This window comes from Mustela nivalis (assembly GCF_964662115.1).
Source record: "Mustela nivalis genome assembly, chromosome: 9".
NCBI classification, from domain to species: domain Eukaryota; kingdom Metazoa; phylum Chordata; class Mammalia; order Carnivora; family Mustelidae; genus Mustela; species Mustela nivalis.
This window is the reverse complement of record NC_139028.1, coordinates 52,300,928-52,321,812: the sequence shown is the minus strand read 5'-3', so window position 1 is coordinate 52,321,812 and position 20,885 is coordinate 52,300,928. Positions and strand designations below refer to the sequence as shown.

General features: G+C 35.1%; 1 protein-coding gene across 7 annotated transcripts in view; it reads right to left on the bottom strand.

Annotated features, from left to right (window-relative positions):
* DLG2 (discs large MAGUK scaffold protein 2) overlaps window positions 1-20,885 on the bottom strand; it is a gene marked incomplete at its 3' end in the record, with an annotated part of 2,041,616 nt that overhangs the window by 2,018,023 nt on the left and 2,708 nt on the right. For all 7 annotated transcript variants that reach the window (XM_082682853.1, XM_082682879.1, XM_082682864.1 and 4 more), the window contains exon 2: window positions 8,215-8,346. In XM_082682853.1, coding sequence (XP_082538979.1) covers window positions 8,215-8,346 — 132 coding nt within the window. The remainder of the gene's footprint in view (window positions 1-8,214; window positions 8,347-20,885) is intronic.

The following is a 20,885-nucleotide window of genomic DNA, read 5'->3' as shown; positions in this document are numbered from 1 at the left end:
ATTAATATTTAGTTCCATGGTTCAATAGAACATATATCCTATTGACAACATTTTTTAACATATTATTATCATAATATTTGAAGACATATTGAAAGGCCTATTCCTAAAATAATCTTTTAGAATTTTCTCCATGTTTGCATTATATATATATATATATATATATATATATATATATATATATATATAATCCCTACATCTATAAATTACATTTAATTTTAAAATATTCATATTATCATTATGCTGGCTATACAAAAACCTAGATGGGGAAACCTATTGTGTTCTGCTTTTTTGCCAGCTGCCATATATTAGTGACTGATTATTACGAAACTTTTATTTATTATGTACTTAGCAGAAACAGCCCAATCCTTTCATGTTCTCAAGAAACTTATGGGGTTTCATTACCTTACTCTATATAGAAGTCTCATATGCCACCAAAATAAATTAATTTTTTTCTAATTCAGCTTTAGCACAAATAAAAGTATCTTTCATTTAAAAACAACCAGGCTTATAAGCATCCAAAGTACATAAATTTAGTTAAATGGTGCCATCTGGTGACATAAATCCTACAGCAAGTATAAAAAGTCCAGAGCCAAGAATGGCATCCAACCCTTTTGATGGCATCCGATGTAAAGTGTCAAATTTAACTTAAGATATACTGATTCCACATGACATGAAACACAACTAACCACACTCAGTACGCAACAGTTTAACAAAGGGAGATGATAAGGATTACGAGGGCCACATTTTTTTCTTTTTTTTAAAGATTTTATTTATTTATTTGGCAGACAGATCACAAGTAGGCAGAGAGAGAGAGAGAGAGAGAGGAGGAAGCAGGCTCCCTGCTGAGCAGGGAGTCTGATGTGGGGGCTCCACCCCAGGACCCTGGGATTGTGACCTGAGCCAAAGGCAGAGGCTTAACCCACTGAGCCACCCAGGTGCTCCACGAGGGCCACATTTTTATGCTTACCACTCTTGTTTCTCAAGTTTACCTTCATATTTATTTTTATTTATTTGGTTATTTGAGAAAGAAAGTGAGAGCAGAGCGAGAGCACAGTAGAGAGGAGGGGCAAAGGGAGAGAGAGTCCAACACAGGGCTCGATCCCAGGGTCCTGGGATCATGACCTAAGAGGAAGGCAGACACTTAACGGAGTCATTCAGGTGTCCTTCAAGTTTACCTTCAAATTTAAACAAGTCTTTGGAAAAGACTTAAGTTTAATATGATGCTTTATCTAATTCCTATAAGACAGTTTAAAAACTAAGTATCAAGAGCATCCTGATCCCTTGTTTTTGTCGTATCCATTTTCTTACTCTCCTTCTGACCTTTATCAATCAGTACAATTTTTATCATCTCAAATGCCACTTCCCTAAGAAAGCTTTCCCTGATTCCACTGTGAAGGTTAAGCCTCTTGCTCATAGCACTCTCTCCTTCCCCTTTGTAACATTTATCACAATTGTAAATATAAACTATTTATGCAATTTTGTTTAATGCTTTTCTCCCCAGTATATATTACAATGCCTAGCTCAGTGTTCAGTATACATCTCTTGAATGAATGGATGGATGGGAAAAAAACGTCCTTTTCTGTCCTCTTCTTACCCAAATCCTATCACTGACAAGACCCGGATCAAGCTTACCTTTCACAGAAAAGTTTTCCTAGTAACATCAATCTGCAATGACCCCATTTTTCTCTGAACTCCTATAACAGTTTGGTCTAGCCTTCAAAATTTAGCCCTTGATTATATCCTATCTTGTCCTTGTATGTATATGAATGTTACCTTCCCAGTTGCTTAACCTCCTTAAGGGTAGGAACTTTGTTTCTAGTAACATCCATCTGTATATACCCATGTAAATTAAACATGTCATAAATACTTTATTAATTATTAATTACGCAATTGTAAAAGCTGGAATACTTGCATTCTTTATGTAAATGGGTCCTGTAAGCAAGTAAGTACATACATAGTAGAACTTAGTGTCTAAGAATCTAACATGCACTGCTTGTACTAGTTAAGACTTATTTGAAGGTGCATGACATGCAGTAATGTATTTGTTTTACTGGAGCACCTGCTATGAGGCTGTAAGTGGCAGTAAGTGCTTACCTACTGAGTGAGCCTCGTGTATGCCAATAGCAACATCTCAGTGTAGCTTTGCTGTTCTCTATCCATAGCCTCATAAGTAGATGCTATCATCAAGTATCCAAATGAAAAAAAAAATTACTTAAGTGTTTAAGATATATCATTGTACTTTAAAAAGAAAATTAGATACCATAATTATATTCTTTAATTTGGGTTCTTAAAGTACTCAAATTATATCCCAGAATAATAATGGCTCATTATACTCATTAAAGACCAAATCAAATCTTTATTAAACCCAAGAATAAAGAAATGCCACAGTCCTATCTCACCAAATTTATTAATAATATTCACAAACTACATTACTCTCCTTAGTAGCCAAGTATCTAATCATTTTGAATATGTTCTCAAACTTTAGCATGCCTCAGAATCACCTGGAAGTTTTAGTAAAACACTATTTGCTGAGCCCTACTTCCTGAGTTTCTGATTCAGTAGGTTTGGAGTAAGGCCCAAGAATTTACAATGTTAGCAAGTTTCCACGTGATGCTGATGCTGCTGGTCCAAAAACCACACTCTGAGAACATCTCCTTTGGAGGATTAGAGCCAAGTTTTCCCAAATTCATAATAACTATGTGGACTTTCACATTCACTATAATCTATTAAAAAAATCCTATGACTACCTTATGATCTGCTGGTAAAAATTATACATGATGATGAATGATTAAGACCAAAATAGCCATGATGTTTTCAAATAAATGTTATTTGAAATAAAATATTAAATTGAAATTACTGTATTGGAAAAATATGTGGGGCTTTTTTACTCAAAGTAAATGTGATAAAACTTTTAAATACATTGATTTTAGAGCACTTCCCAGCATTACATTTAAATAATTACCTAATCACATAGCTAATATATCTTTTGCCCACTTGAGTTCTCTCACTTCTCCATAAGGGCAAGGACTATCCTCTCCTCTATAGTTTACCATTATATCCCCATTTCCTAGCACAATGTCTAATACATACCAGATATTTTTAAAATAATTACTGAGTAAATGAACAAGGAAAATGTTGTATTGAAGGTCTACTATTATTAAGGCCCATATACTGGGGGTATCGAAAGGCAATACAACAAATGTTTTATAGTAATCTGAAAAAACCCTGTGAGACATAATAAAAGGACTGGCTAAAGCTGCTACCAGATAGGGATATGAGAGAAGGTTTCAACAAGGAGGTGGTAATTATCAATTCAGTAGTATATCTCCTTTATATCCCAATATCCAATATATTCCAATATATATTCTATCTACTATATCACCCCTATGAGTCCAGAGGGTTCTACATTAAAATTTATGGAAATGAAAGTATTCTACTCTAACGCAAAGTCTGAAATGCAAGGGATATACATTTTTCTAAGATTTTACTGCTGGCAAGGTTTTAAGGAAAATACCACTTTACTGACCATTCTGTCCTAAATCTTTCCCCAAAAGTCCCCCTCAAACACTGCAGTGAAACAAAAGGAAATATGAAAAGAACCCAGATGTCCATAACAGATGAATGGAAAAAGAAGTTGTAGTATACAGGAGGAATTTAAGAAATAAAATAGAGGATTATAGGGGAAGTGGGGGGAATAAACTAAGAAAAAAATCAGAGAGGGAGACAAACCATAAGAGACTCTTAATCATAGGAAACAAACTAAAAGTTGCTGAAGGGTGGGGCTAGAGGGATGGAGTAACTGGGTGATGGGCATTAAGGAGGGCACGTGATGGGACACCTGGGTGGCTCAGTGGGTTAAAGCCTCTGCTTTCAGTTCAGGTCATGATCTCAGGGTCCTGAGATCAAGCCCGGCATCAGGCTCTCTGCTCAGCACAGAGCCTGCTTCTCCCTCCTCTCGGCCTGCTGCTTTGCCTACTTGTGATCTCTCTCTCTGTCAAATAAATAAATAAAATCTTTAAAAAAAAAAAAAAAAAAGGAGGGCACGTGATGTAATGAGCACTGGGTGTTATATAAGACTGATGAATCACTGACCTCTACCTCTGAAACTAATAATACACTCCATTTTGATTAATTGAATTTAAAAAAATAAATTTTAAAAAAGAAATAAAAGGAAATGAAATCAGAAACAAGATTAACAAGACTTTTGAAAGGAGTTCAAACTCATTAATATATACATAGTTCTGTCCACAATTGTATAAGAATAAAGAATAAAAATAAAGGGCGCCTGGGTGGCTCAGTTGGTTGAGTGACTGCCTTCAGCTCAGGTCATGATCCTGGGGTCCAGGGATCGAGTCCCTCATCTGGGTCCCTGCTTCAGTAGGAGGTCTGCTTCTCCCTCTGACCTTCCCCCCTCATGCTCACTCTCTGTCTCTCTCACTCTCGAATAAGTAAAATCTTTTTTTAAAAAGATAATAAAAATTCAATAAGGTATAAAAACAAAGAACATTTGTGGTATATATCTGAAAATGAGCTGGCCCATTACATTATTAAAATAAATTTTACAAATATTATGGTGGTAATACAAATCTTTAACTATTCAAAGGAGATCTGGAAGAGAAGTTTCAAAATAATAAAAACAGGGGCGCCTGGGTGGCTCAGTGGGTTAAGCCGCTGCCTTCGGCTCAGGTCATGATCTCAGAGTCCTGGGATCGAGTCCCACATCGGGCTCTCTGCTCAGCAGGGTGCCTGCTTCCTCCTCTCTCTCTGCCTGCCTCTCTGCCTACTTGTGATCTCTCTCTGTCAAATAAATAAATAAAATCTTAAAAAAATAATAATAATAATAAAAACATTTCCATCTTGCTTCTTCATTACCTAAATGAAGAATAATAACCAGCGTATCTTGAAAATCTAAATGTTTTAGCCATACTAAATAAGACAGAGCTAAATTATTTTGTAAAATACCACAGAATTCCAATTCACTTATATTCAAAATCTGTACTACTAATAATATAATGTAATGTAATTATCCATTGGACAAAATTTTTCCTTAGTTTCACCACAAGATGTCACCCTAAGCCCAACATCGAAATGTGCATTGCTATTTTAGGTATTTTTCCCTTTTTTGTATATTGATGAACATTAATTACTAACTTTTTAAAAGTTAAGTGTCTTTTTTCACTGTCAGTTGTTGATAAATGGGAAATTAAAGCAGAAACTGTAGGAGGAAAGAGGGAGAAAGTTAACTAAAGTATTCACCATTCTCTGTTTATCATACATCCTGCTATTTACCATAAGAGGAATGTGTCTTACCATAAAATTTTATATTCTTCTTTTACTTTATTTTTAACTTTTAAAGAATGAACATATATTATTTTTGTAATCAGGTAAAGTTCTATTTTAAAAACTAAAAACACAATATCTTTGTCATCACTTTCTACCCTACTATTACAGAACTCATTTATAAAATGCTTTAATGCACTATAATAATGGTCAAAATTACGTAGACAGAATTCTGCCCTCACAGATTACACAACTAAGACATAACAGTGTTTGGGATTTTTTTTAAGCAATATGATGGAAGGATCACTGAAGGAGGCTGTGTTAATTTTTGAAGTGATGCTTTTCATCTGTCAAGAGAAGGGTTGGTTGCCTAGTGATATGTAAATATTACAGTATATCTTGCAATAATAATATTTTACTTTACTATGTATTTCTACTGGTTTTTCTGCATTATGACTTCCTTCTATTTCTAGTCAACTGAGATTCATGAAAGGTGTTACTTCAATATACTGGCTATCTGAATATCAGAACAATGGGTAAAGCCACTATGTTCCATTACTTGTAACAGAAAAAAGGGCAGGTGGTGGGGTAGGAGGTAGTTGGTCCAAATAGGAAGCTGTAGACCATAAATAATACTCTATTTATCAATAGCTCTCTGCTTATCTTTTTATAATAATATAATCCCTTCCAGGATGCAGATGGCTATATAGCTTTTCTTCTTTTGAGTGCTTAAAGAAAAACAGTGAGAACACTCAAACATTCAACAATAATAAATTAATTATCAGTATTTAGCAACACACATGGAATTGAAATGAAAATTATGTTTTGTTGTATAATGTTGCTCCATTCTTTGTGGTCTGGTTTATTCCAAAATGACTTCTAAAGACCAGCCAGAGCAAATCTATCCATTCAAAGCTGGACATCAGGATTACTTATATAACAGCTTTTAACAGATTATTGTTGCCTTTCATCTTGTTAGAGAAATTCAAACTATGCTATAGGCTTTTTGCCAAGATATTTATAATTCACCCAAAACAATAGCAAAATGCAATTCTCTGTCATTCATTTGCCCTTTTATTTCCCATGTAATGATATTGTGATACCAAATGGCAACATTACCGAAATATAGTAAAATTATCTAAAGCATCAACAATGTTCTTCCTAAATCAAGCTCTCAGAAATTCAAGCTCTCAAAAGACTTGGTCAGTCTCAACTAAGCATATCACACAAATCTACTCAGAGATACTGCCGTTCAGTTAACAGCCTTTACTAATTATCAACTAGATGAAACCATTATCTTTTAATTGAGAAACTTGGGGCTTAAAAATGTTCTCTAAAATACTATTCTCTAATGACAGGATTTATTTAAATTCTGTAAGACTCCATTTAGAGTTGTTTTTATTTAATACCAACTAAGATGATTATAGTTATTTGTGTCATTAAATCTTACCAGCCACAGAAAAATATTTTAAAGAAATTAATCCACCGCAAAACAATCCTTTAAAGCATTTTACTTCTATTTTTATTCAACAGATGAATTTTAAATTTTCAAAATTTAATGGTTTTTTTATAGTCACACCCTAAGGTTGGAGTTTTTGTCAACAAGTGTCGACATAATAAAACCATAGATAAAATATTTTCAAAATTAATCCTCATAAGTTCCCATTTTTATATTTTATATATAAACCACCAGACCTGAGAAAGTAATAATGTGTAGTAGACTCAGTTAATCTTTTAAACGTACTGTTAAAAAAAAAAAAGTACTGTTTAAGTTTAGTAAACTATAGTATAATTGAGTGGGGTTTTTTTTAATTGTTTAGTTGATTTTTTGTTGAGGGGAGGTATTTGTTTATATCTTTTGCTAGTTTATTTTGACTAACAAAATATTATGTGAAGAATTAGGTTATCTGCATAAATACAAAAGATACATATAAAAAGACACAGATACATAAGCTAAATCCTTGAATTTCTTCACAATTTTTAATATGAGAGATTAAACTAAGCTTGACATTATATGGTGAAATTTATGACAAACTGACTAAAATTCCAAAGCATTGAGATTTTTTTTTAAGATTTTTTTTTTTTTTTTTAATTTGAGAGAGAGAGAGAAAGTGAGAGAAAACATGAGAGGGGAGAAGGTGAACCAGAAGAAGAAGACTCCCCGCGGAGCTAGGAGCACGACTCGGGACTCAATCCCAGTTCTCCAGGATCATGACCATAGCCAAAGGCAGTCGCTTAACCAATTGAGCCACCCCAGGCACGCCAGAGCACTGAGATTCTCACCAACAAACTTTTCAATATGGATCATAAACCTTCACAAGAGAAGAAAAACATGAAAGGAATATTTTAATTTTGTTTTAAGAGGAGAGTAAAAGTAGAACTATGATTCTGAACAGAAATGGCCCATTGTTTTTTGTGCTAGCCAATTCCTTCTCTAAAGGAAGGCATTTGTCTTCAATTTTTTTACCATTGACTGTTCAGGTTTATTCCTGTGTAAACTTTTTCCTATATAAAACATTCCTTCAATATTTATTTATTTAAAGATTTTATTTCTAAAGATTTATTTCCCTGCACACAAGTACAGGGAGCAGCAGGCAGAGGGAGAGCGAGAGGGAGAAGCAGGCTGCCGGCTAAGCAGAGAGCCCAGTGTGGAGCTCAATCCAAGAACCCTGGGGTTATGACCTGAGCTGAAGGCAGACACTTAACTGAGCCACCCAAGTACCCCTCAATATTTATATTTTTAATAACCTACACTTTTTTTTCTATTTCATCACAGTTCTTCTTTAGGGTTAGCCTTAAGTAAGAAAAAAAAATCATTCTTTCCACCAACAAGGAAAATTATTCCAGTTTTTAATTTAGTTAACATTAGGTCATTACTCAAACTGTTAAGCACATTCTGACCATTAAGATGATAAATAAATTTGTAATACATACCTAGCAAAGCTTGGAATAAGCTGCTCTTAAAGATACCCATCACCTTTTTAACAGCATTTTTCAACTGTTGTTCCTCTGGTTTCCTTAATTTTTTGCAGTATTCTTCCAGTAATGATAAAGCTCGGTCAGTATCTGAAAAACATGATTTTAAAATTCTATCTTAAAATTGAAACATAATATTTAACATGAAATGTACAAAAAATAAGATATGTAACTTTCCATTATAAATTCCATATAATCAAGTGATTCTTAAGAATATTTTGTTGATTTTTGCCCAGTTCTTATAATAATAGCCAACTTACAGATATAATTGATGAATGAGTAGTTCTGACATAAATATTGGTTGATTTTTTTTGTTACATTAATAAGATGAAAATGAAACAAGATGGCTTATGTGATAAACCTTCACTCACTCCTTCATCAATTTTGTGATTTCTGTACTGAATCAAATAATTTTTGAAGAGTGGACAAATACTTCCTCAACTTCTATGCTAATCACAGTATAATTGCTAGAGACATAATATAGTTTTGCTTTTTGAGAGAGAAAGAGAGTGCACGCACATATGAGTTGGGGGTAGCAGAGGGAGACAGAAAGAAAAAGAATCTTTTTTTTTTTTTAAATTAAGATTATATAATGGGGCCCCTGGGTGGCTCAGTCATTAAGCATCTGCCTTTGGCTCAGGTCATGATCTCAGGGTCCTGGGATCAAGCCCTGCATTGGGCTCCCTGCTCAGGGAGAAGCCGGCTTCTCCCTCTCCCACTCCTCCCACTTGTGTTTCTGCTCTTGCTCTTTCTCTCTGTCAAATAAATAAATACAATCTTAAAAAAAAATCGTATTTATTTTTTTGAGAAAGAGAGATCAGACATAAGCAGGGAAAGAAAGAAGCAGACTCCCCACTGAGCACAGAGTGGGACACGGTGCTTTGAGCCAAAGGCAGCTGCTTAACCAACTGAGCCACCCAGGCACCCCAGGGAAAGAGAATCTCAGGCAGCCTCCAGGCCCAATGCTGAGTCTGATGTGGGACTCGATTTCATGAGCCTGATCTGAGATTGTGAACTGAGCCCAGACTAAGAGCTGGATGCTTAACTGACTAAGCCACCCAGGTGGCCCAAATGAATATACTTTTAACTTACACTTACATTATTAACATTTTCTTTACCACATTTTTAGCAAAATAATAAATCAAGCCCTGATTTGTAGCATGTGCGATTTCCAAGGTGTAAATATTCCCATCATGGCCAATTTCAAGATGCCAACATGATGTCATTGAACACAGACTTGGGAAGAAGCACTTCTTATACCACTGTACAAATGAGGCCTTCCCCAGTTTTCCTATATATCATAGCAAACCTCAAGCTTACTCCATTGAAAGAAAGGAGAATTTCAATAGGCAATAATAAATGGAGAAGAATGTCATGTAATCAATTTTTTACCTAAAAAGGTTATAAACATAAATGAATGTGGATACAAAGGGAGCCTTCTCCAATTTTAGAACAAGATATAAGCATATGCTAATACATTGGGCAGAACTTTAACTTTTTAAAATTTTTCATACTTTGCATGGTAAAATACTTCATTTAAATATAATATTTAGACTCTTTGAGTAAAAAACAACTATTTGAATTCACATTTTGACCAAGTTAAAAAATCAGTAATTTCCCTGAAATGACTATGGCTTACTGACCTCACTTTTGAACCCATTCCTAATCACTAACATAAGTAATAAATAATACCATAATTATCATATGTCTTCCTCAGTACTTACATGTATCTTTGGGCTCTAAAGTTCTGTTATCTCTAATGCATCATGATTTAGTGTTTTTTATCCCTTCATTCATTAGTTTTGAAAATCCACTAAGTACCAGACATCTTTTTCTTTTTATTCTCTCTCTTTAACAATTATAATTTTTTAAAAGATTTTATTTATTTATTTATTTGACAGAGAGAGATCACAACTAGGCAGAGAGGCAGGCAGAGACGGAAAGAGGAGGAAGCAGGCTTGCTGCTGAGCAGAGAGCCCAAGGCGGGGCTCGATCCCAGGACCCTGAGACCATGACCTGAGCTGAAGGCAGAGGCTTTAACCCACTGAGCCACCCAGGCGCCCGCAATTATAATTTTTTTAAAGATTTTTTATGTATTTATTTGACAGAGAGAGATCACAAGGAGGCAGAGAGGCAGGCAGAGAGAGGGGGGAAGCAGGCTCTCTGCTGAGCAGAGAGGCCGATGTGGGGCTCAATTCTAGGACCCTGAGACCATGACCTGAGCCAAAGGCAGAGGCATTAACCTACTGAGCCACCCACATGCCCCAACAATTATCATTTTTCAGCTCTTTTTCACTTCTGTGTCACTTTTGTAGGTATTCACATACTCTGATTCTTTTATGCTTATGAGTGACAATTCTTAAAAATGTATCAACAGCATTTCCATAATCATATCTATAAATGTAATTTGCTAGATAAGAGGACTTTCACTAACTCATTCAATACATATTTACCTACTAACTACCCAGGGAAGACATTGTATTGATTAGAGCAGCTAGGTATTCTCCAAACCAACAGAACTTATTATGCTTCTCATCTCTGTATAAGAAAAATCTGACACATAAAATAAGATGCTAGAATATAAGAAAAAAACAAGTGGTCAATATGGTCAAGTGTCTCTTAGACAATTTAGACTTTTGCATGCCAGCATCTAGCACTGGAATTATGGCTGCCCTTCTTGCTTCTTTTGATTATCAGTAATGATCACATTCTTGTGTCAATTCCATTATGCCCTTTATCTATCTCTCCTTAGATTCTTATTTCTAATTAATCAAAGCTAGAGCCTGAGGGTAATATAAAACTAGATACCTTTGTACAGACTAAAAATTAAGCAAAAAAATAAAAAAGATAAGATAACAAGGATCCTGTTGTACAGGACAAAAATCCTTAGACAGATGTTGACAAGTTGAATAAAGTGGAAAGTTGAGATCATTATCCAAGTCAGCACTAATATTTTAATTGATATTCAAGTAACCAGTTATAAGTGGATAATTTTTCACTTGAATTGCCAATGTAATGACCTCAATTCTCCTATTTTCTTTTTTTTTTTTTTAAGGATTTTATTTATTTATTTGAAAGAGAAAGTAAGAGAGAGAGAAAGCAGAAGGAAGGAGGGGGAGAAGCAGACTCCCTGCTGAGCAGGGAGCCTGACACAGGGCTTGATTTCAGGACTCTGGGATCATCACCTGAGCTGAAAGCAGACACTTAACTGACTGAGCTACCCGAGTGCCCCATCTCCTATTTTCTTCATTCTTAAAACAAATCTATTTTCATAGGACTCCTCAACTACTGAAAGAAGGAAAGTAAATTTGGATTACCTGAAGGCAGGCACAGGAAGAAATGGGGAGAGGGGGAAATAATTTATTAAATTTTTTTACAGGAAATACGCAATGCAAAGGATATGGTGACTGTCACATAATTGGAATTGTGGGTAGTCATGTGTCTCTTAATTAAGGTCCAACTCTTTGCCAGAAGTTATAAATAATTTGAGACATGTAATTTAAATCTGAAACAGTGAATGGCAATAGTGCTAAAAAATGAATTTTAAAAACAAGGAAAAGTCAGCAGAGGGTGGTGGGGTTATGGACATTGGGTGGGGGGCAGTGTGTGCTGTGGTGAGTGCTGTGAAGTGTATAAACCTGACGATTCATAGACCTGTACCCCTGGGGCTAAAAACATATTATATGTTTATTTTTAAATTTTTTTTTTAATTTTTAAAAAAGAAAAAAAACAAGGAAAAGATGACACATAAAATTATTTGCAACAACTTAAAAATGGAACAATTTTTGAATATATAGTGTTGTTAAGAAAAAAAAGATGAAAGTATAGTAAAAGAAAAGGCGAACTTAATACACAAATCTCAGAGAACAAAGCTGTTAGAATAATGAAATTTCTTTACATAAATTTATGCAACATTTTTTGCAGTTTAAAAAGAAATTCTACATGTATTATCTTCTCTGATTTTCACCATTGAGAACTCGTATCATGTCTATTACACATGAAACTGAAATCCATAGTAGCTTGACCAAGAGCACAGAGCTACTAAATAACACATTTAGAACTTAATGCTAAAACCTTTGATTGCTATAGCCTTCTCTCCATACTACCACCCTTAATCCTCCAGAAAAAGAATTGAGTAATTTTTTATTGGGGGAAAAAAAAAAGAACTTGGAATCAGACATAAATCGTATCAGTGAACTTTAGAATCTAGCATTAAATGTTGAATTAAATTTTTCAAGTTTAATTAACATAAAAATTGTATTTATAACATATAAATAGCCTTACCTTTAGAAGTCTGGCAGATCAAAATAGTAAGTTCTTTCTTTCATTAATCAGCTATTTATTTTTTTATTTTTTAAAAGATTTTCTTTATTTGAGAGAGAGAAATCATGAGCAGGCAAGATGGGCAGAGGCAGAGAGAGGAGCAGACCCCATGCTAAGCAGAGAGTCCAATGCAGGACTCTATCTCAGGACCCTGGGATCATGACCTGAGCCAAAGGCAATGACTCAACCAACTGAGCCACCCAGACACCCCAATCAGCTATTTAGTGAGTATCTTTACTATGCTCCAGAAACTGGAAACTCAATATAGGCAATATTCTACACTCGCAAAGATTTCTGAATGAAAGTAAAGGTAATTCAACAGGAAATTTTAACAAAGTAAAAGATTAAAATAGAGTATAAGAATGCTATGATGAGGTACCAGGTATCATGAGAGGAGAGAAGCTGATGTCAATAGAGACCATGTTAAATTTGGCCTTCTACCCAAGGAAGAGTAATAAGCCCTGGAAGAATTTTTTTTTAAGATTTTATGTATTTTTCAAGAGAGAGTATGCATGCAAGCAGGGGGAGGGACAGAGAGAATCTTCAAGCAGACTCCCTGTCGAGCATGAAGCCTGGGGCTGGATATCAGGACCCTGAGGTCATGACCTGAGCCCAAACCAAAGGTCAGACGCTTAACCGAAGCCACCCAGGTACCACCTAAGAAATAATATTTTATACATTTTGCAAATGAAGAAACATAAACTGAGAGAAATGTAGTAACTTGCCCAAGGCTACACAACCAGTAAGTGTTGAAATCAGGATTCAAATCCTAATCAGTCCAGCACCAAAGCCTATTTTAAAATATTATGCCATAATGGTTGCTGGGGGGAGGGGGTTTGGGAGAAGGGGGTGGGATTATGGACATTGGGGAGGGTATGTGCTTTGGTTAGTGCTGTGAAGTGTGTAAACCTGGTGATTCACAGACCTGTACCCCTGGGGATAAAAATATATGTTTACAAAAAATAAAAAATTAAAAATTAAAAAAAATATATTATGCCATAATGAAACCTGACTTCCTGGGAAAGATCATAGTATTTCTTCTTTCTGTAATTTTGGCAATTACACTTTACTCCCTCCCCCCCAAAAAATTGTTTTAATATACTTCAACAAATACCTGTTGATATGGTATTTCCACTGTTGAAACAAAAAGATATTATACAAAGAGGCAAATTTTTAATACTACCTTTCAAATAAGCCATGTTTTCAGATTTTCTATAGAACTGTTAAATTCTATAATTGTTCAGTTCTATAGAATTGTTAAAGAGAAATGGGGAAATTGCAAGGTGAATTAGTAATAAATAGAAAGCAAGACTAGAGCAAATTTCACCTACAGCTGAATATTGAAATATTCCAGTTGTAGCAAACTAGAAAAAGAAAATGAAAAAAGAGATAAAACTTCAAATTTGAACAGTGGAAAAAATGGCCAGACTTAGAGCAAATCTAAAGATTATAACCATTCTGTAGATAAAGGAAGGTTTACGAATTATTTTAGCACCAATGAAAGAGATAATACCCAGAAGAAGTGTAACCAAAAAATATTTTTAAAAAGCATAGTATGGCATTTCCTGTCTGCAAGCAGATGTGTCCTTGTCATATCTGAGCAGGCTTGCTCCAAAAGCTGACCAGGAAGCTAGACCTAGACCACTAACAGAAGGGGACTGACTCTGAACACACCTTTCCTCTTCAGTGGACCAAAGAAAAAAATTATTCTGATGATAAGCATTTCTGTAGCACTTTCCTACTTACAACTTTTACATGGACTAGATGTTTTTATTTGGCCAACACATTAATCCTAAGAGGTGAGTATTATTAGTACAGTTATGTTTTAAGATAAGGAATTTGAAGCTCAATCTGTTAACTTTCTTTAGATAACTTAGCCAGCCAATGGTAAAGACTGGATTCCATCCCTGGGCTCTTCTCCACTGCACTAAGATGCCATTCATTTGTTCCAGGAACACCATACTCATACAATGAAAAGAACATTGGAAGTGATAATTCTATCACTAACTAACTTTATAAAAGTAAAGTTCAGATACATTACCTTATTTGATGTAGAAAAGAAATAACACACATTAAGAGGTAGGGAACATATTAAACCCCTTTTAGAAAAGGAAACTGAAATTCAGGAGAATTACTTGATTTTCACAAGGTCACCTGGTAGCATCATCATAAGGAGGCATGTAAAATCTTTTGTACATGTGGGAGACTGGCACTTTGAGATATCAATTTTATTCTCTCCCTAAACTTGCCCATTTTCTTTCTTCTCATCTAAGCAGGTAACTGGTATTGTATTTGATTACCTCAAGGCAGGTATGCGCCAGGACAAAAACAGAAAGATTTTTAAATCATTCCCATTTTGCTTTCCTATAGCCTAAACTCTCAGAATAAAAGGGTTTGCTAGAGATAAAAGAAAGATTCACATGTATTTACAGAGAGACACAGAGAGATATTTTAACTCCTCCCCAGTCTAGAAAAAGGTTTCCTCAGCTGAAGAAGAGAGAGAGAAGTCTCTGGTTTCCAAGGCAGCAGGGATCTAGGCTCTGCTTCCTTATACCGTTGCCTGGAAGGCAGAAAGAACCCAGCAAGGAATGGCATCATACTTCCATCTAGGTAAAGAGAAATACTGAAATTCTGGGGTAAAAAACGCATGTCTGGGGGCGCCTGGGTGGCTCAGTGGGTTAATCCTCTCTCTTCGGCTCAGGTCATGATCTCAGGGTCCTGGGATCAAGCCTCACGTGGGGCTCTCTGCATAGCAGGGAGTCTGCTTCCCCCTCTCTCTCTGCCTGCCTCTCTGCCTACTTGTGATCTCTGTCTCTTTAAAAAAACAAAACAAAAAAAAAACAAAAAAACAAAAAAAAAAAACCATGTCTGGGAAGTAGCAAATCACTACCAGACCAGAAAGAACTATCCAGACACAACTCATGTCTTAGGGGTAAGCTGTTATATATAGGATGATCAATGACCAGATTATACCGCCTTTCCGGGTGGAACTCTACCACAATCCCAGAAAAGTAGGGAAACCTCAAAAGTGACTAGAGTGACTTTGTCCACTACTCAGTGACCAAGAATCAAAAATAAAGTTGACCAGGCGCCTGGGTGGCTCGGTCCGTTGATGATCTGCCTTCAGCTCTGGTCGTGGTCCTGGGCTCCTGGGATGGAGCTCTGTATCGGGCTCCCAGCTCGGCAGGGGGTCTGCTCTCTCTCACACTCTCTCTCCCTCAAATAAATAAATAAAATCTTTTAAATAAATAATTAAAAATTTAAAAAATAAAGTTAAGCTACAGAAAACGGATATTCCTTACAAGACTGAATTTATAGACTAAGAACCCATCTCAATGATTATCTAATCTTGTCCCTTCTAGAAGCCAGTCTGACTGCTGGTCTAAGTTTTTTCTCACAATCACTGCTGTTGATGATGATGATGATGATGATGATGATGATGATGATAGAGGTCATGATGGTAAGCTGAAGGCAAAGAAAATAAATAATGACCTGAAACAGCATCTTACCATCTCCCACATTGGTAAACCTCTACTGGTCTTCTGTGTCTCATCTTAATTGTCACCTCTCCAGAAAGAATTCCCTGATTCCTCTAGATAATTTGGGGTGCTCTATGACATGACAGTGTGTTAACCTCGCTGCACAACAATGAAATTGCCTGTTTCCACATTTACCTCCTTAATAATTTTAAACATCATAAAGGATATACTAAATATCATTTCTGACTGTAAAAAAAACACACCTAGCATGGTGTCTGGTATATTGCAGGCACTCAGAAATCTTTGGTGAGTGGATAAATGATAGAATAAAAAATGGAAGAAAAGCTATTGCCTTAAATACATACACACTTAGCTTTTAAGAGAATTTGTGGTTGCTTACCTATAAGGAATTTAAATAGAACAGAACTTAATGATTTATTCCAAGTCTTATCACACTGTAGATGATAAAGATGTCATAGCTCTCCAAAATTATAGGCCCCCTACAGAAACTTCAAAATCTTATCTAACAGAGTTAGGGCCTCAGTGGCTAGTAAAATAATGTCATCAGAAGAAATAGGGTACAGAATCTTGCCATACTTACCCATAATCTTTGAAAGTTTTAACTTAGTTCATTTTCATAGGACTTTCTACTTTATAGTATATCATTCCTCTTGGTCTTAAATGCTAAAACAAATCAGGTCAGGAGAACTGTTTCATAATATAGGTAGTTTGGCCATAATTCTTGAAATAGCTTTGAGAAATTTATTAAAAACTGAACCTATGCAGAAAGCTTACTACTTGGAATTCAGAATGACTGACTGGACAGAAGAGACCGGGTAAAACTCATGACCCTTTGCTGACAAGGCAACCTACATTGAGGATACAGAGTCCTCGTGCCTTGACAGATACAAATTCCTGAGCAGGAATTCTAGCTGGAGAAGAGGTCCTCCTCCACTAGTTAAAAAAAAAAAAAAAAGATTTTATACATCTTATGCTCATAGTAAAAAATATTTCATAATCACTAAAATGATTATACAGTAAATTTTAATGCAAGCATATAATGAGAGTATATAATTAAGAATAAAGGACATTCTTGTAGTTTAGTGAATATATTGTTATAAAAGTGTGAGCAGGGGCGCCTGGGTGGCTCAGTGGGTTAAGCCACTGCCTTCTGCTCAGGTCATGATCTCAGGGTCCTGGGATCAAGTCCCGCATCAGGCTCTCTTCTCAGCAGGGAGCCTGCTTCCCTCTCTCTCTCTCTGCCTGCCTCTCCATCTACTTGTGATTTCTCTCTGTCAAATAAACAAATAAAATCTTTAAAAAAAAAAAAAAAGAGTGAGCAATTGCATAAACAATGAATCTTGGAACACTGAAAAAGTAAAATAAAATAAATGAGCAATTGATTGATTGGCTGATCAAAGGCATGCCTGAAGTAAAAGACTTAAGTCCATGTTTTAAAAATCCCAAGTATCTTGGGGCACCTGGGTGGCTCAGTGGGTTAAGCCTCTGCCTTCAGCTCAGGTCATGATCCCAGGGTCATGGGATCGAGCCCTGCATCGAGCCCTGCATCGAGCCCTGCATCGGGCTCTCTGCTCAGCAGGGAGCCTGCTTCCCCTTCTCTCTCTGCCTGCTGCTATGACTGCTTGTGATCTCTCTCTCTCTCTCTGTCAAATAAATAAATAAAATCTTTTAAAAAAATCCAGTATCTTGTGTACATCGTTCCACTGACTAGACTCTTCTATTCAAGAAGTAACCAAGGGGGCGCCTGGGTGGCTCAGTGGGTTAAGCCGCTGCCTTTGGCTGAGGTCATGATCTCATGATCTCAGTTCCTGGGATCGAGTCCCGCATCGGGCTCTCTGCTCAGCAGGGAGCCTGCTTCCCTCTCTCTCTCTGTCTTCCTCTCTGTCTGCTTGTGATCTTTCTCTGTCAAAGAAATAAATAAAATCTTAAAAAAAAAAAAAATAAGAAGAAGTAACCAAGGATAGGCCTAAAGGAGAAAATATTCTACCATATATGGAACACTCGGGCAGTTTCCCAAAAACCTAACAGTTCAAATATTTTGTGGTATCAAGTCATTAGCTTATCATTTTCACACTTTCCCAAAACATAAGATTTGTAAAATAAATTCAATTAACAGATCATTTTAATACCATGTCTATTGTTTGCTTCACGGTATACTCTTAATCAGTCATGGAATACAAAAAGTATTCTGCTGTTTCTCCCTCCAGATTGCTTTCTCTTTATGCATCCTGGATTGATGAGTATTTTCCAACATCAAGAGTCTGTAGTGTCATGATTTCCAATAACTCTCATAACCAAGGTCAATATGACCCTTTTGAGGGGTTTTAAAATCTAAGAAAATCTTTAGTAAATTATCTATTTTACTTTAACTTACAGAAATTGGGGAAGTTTGAAAACTATTTTTTCCTATGCCTCTCCAGGAAGATTCAGTTCTTAACTCTTTTGAGCTTTATTGGCTGGAAAAAAACGCAAAGTTTTGTGAAATGGAAAAAGTGTCTAGAGGTAATACTGGTATGGCAAATATGAAAGTTCAAACAAATTTAGTAAAATATATGCTGCAAAAGAAATAAAATAGCCACTCAGGTACAGTCATTCAGGCACACATTTTTCCCTTTAAAGAAACTGAAAAAATATATATATGTACTCTATGAATTTAAGTACAGCTAGAGCTGTGAAGAGAATGTATCCAGATAACAAAAGGTAAATATAAATTATTAAGATACCATAAAAAAGAAATTAAGCCACAAAGTACAAGAAACAGATAATGAAAGAAGAAAACTTCGAATGAGGAAGGAATGAACAAGAGAGTTTTAAGAGAGGAAGAAAAAAAAAGAAGAAAAAACTGTCACTTTTTAAAAAGTATGGTCAACCAAAAAGAAAGACTGTGAACTCAGTAAACAATAATTTCAATTTCAAGGATTCCAGTGAGCTACATGGCAATATCAAGTCTTAGAATTCTAATTACACAACACTCTTTGGATTCCTTTAAAAAGAATAATGTCAAAACATATGATTATGAAAATGATAGTATTTAACTTTAGGTACTTGATAAAAATAAGTTTATACATACTCTATTATATTACTGAAAATAGCTATAAAAAGAATTTAAAGGAAATAAAGTGTTATATAAATTAAAAACATCAGACAGACTTCTATATGACTTTAAAAGAAGCTAGAGGATAGTTAATAAGATGGGTTTTTAAGCACAGAAATAAAGTGAACATCAACCTCAATGTATTAAAAGCAAGATTTCTTACCCACATTTAATGATATTACAGAGAAAAAAACTGCAATATACTAAGAAAATTCTGTTGAAGTGTATTTTATCATTAAAATAGCAATTTCCTACTGAAAACATTGAGAGGGACTCATCTATCATTAACTTTTATTTCTTACATTAATACAACATGAAATCAGATTGGAGCAATTCAACAAGTCTTGTCAAATTAGCCCCATCTGATACTCCATGATCCTGCATCACGTGAGACAATGCTAATACAATATCTTGGATTAGCCCTGAATTCTCACAGATAGGTCAAAAATGTCCTAAAGGTTCATGTGGGAGCAAATCAAGATACTACAATAGATAAGAGAATCCTGAATGAAAAGCAACTGCTGGGGGAAAAAATCTCTAATGAAGAAATGAAGAATCTTTAAAAAACAAACAAACAAACAAACCCTGAAATCTATAAAAACAGGAAGAATGGAGTAGAAGAGATAGGAAATAATGTCTTAAACCAAAAAGCAGTGAATATGAGGGTTTCAGCTTATCTAAGACCTAGTTCAAGGAAAGAACCTAAAAATGGACTTAGTAAGATATCACACCCATTCTCACTTCCCACCATGGTTTTATGTTGCTACCCAGACCAGTCTCCTCTCTACTTTTACAGTAAAACTTAAAATAAAAACCAGATAAATATCTTATGAAAATTTATGTTTTAATAAGAATATATTCAGCAATGAATAAACACTTGGTTCAAATGGATAGCTACTGTTAAAATTACATTTAATTTAATTCCTTCATCATATCTACCCCATGTAACAATGAAGAAAGAAAAATGATTCAAGATTACAAAAGATACTGGGCACCTGGGTGGATCAGTGGGTTAAAGCCTCTGCCTTTGGCTCAGGTCATGATCTCAGGGTCCTGGGATCGAGTCCTACATTGGGCTCTCTGCTCAGCAGGGAGCCTGCTTCCTCCTCTCTCTCTCTGCCTGCCTCTCTGCCTGCCTCTCCGCCTACTTAGGATCTGTCAAATAAATAAATAAAAATCTTAAAAAAAAAAAAAGATTACAAAAGACACTAATCTCTGAAGAAAAAATCTAGGTTATACTTTAAAATTTTTGTTTTACTTATATTTTATATGTAATATAAATAGTAAGTTTAGCCAATTAAAAATATAATGCATATGTCATAATTTATTTGGCTAGTTTACTATAAGATCCAAAAATATACATATTAATGCTAAGTAGTTTTAAAAGATTAAAAACAACATAAATTGTTTTTCTAAGTAGATCAATTCACAAATTACATAATGCATAGATTTTAGCATAACCCAAATATATACTTGCCTTGCTAATTAGAACTTGCTGATTCCTTTAAAAAGTTGACCATTACCATCAATCCATTATTAAAGAAGGAAAGAAGAGACAGAGGAAGCGAGAGGGAAGGGAAAAAGAGGGAGAAAAGAAGGAAGAAATACGGAAGGAAATAAACATTAAATTATTTCTCATAATTTATAATTTTCAATCATGTCACTACAATTTTTAAAACATCCTTCAAGGGTAGGAACGTTTTAAGAAACTC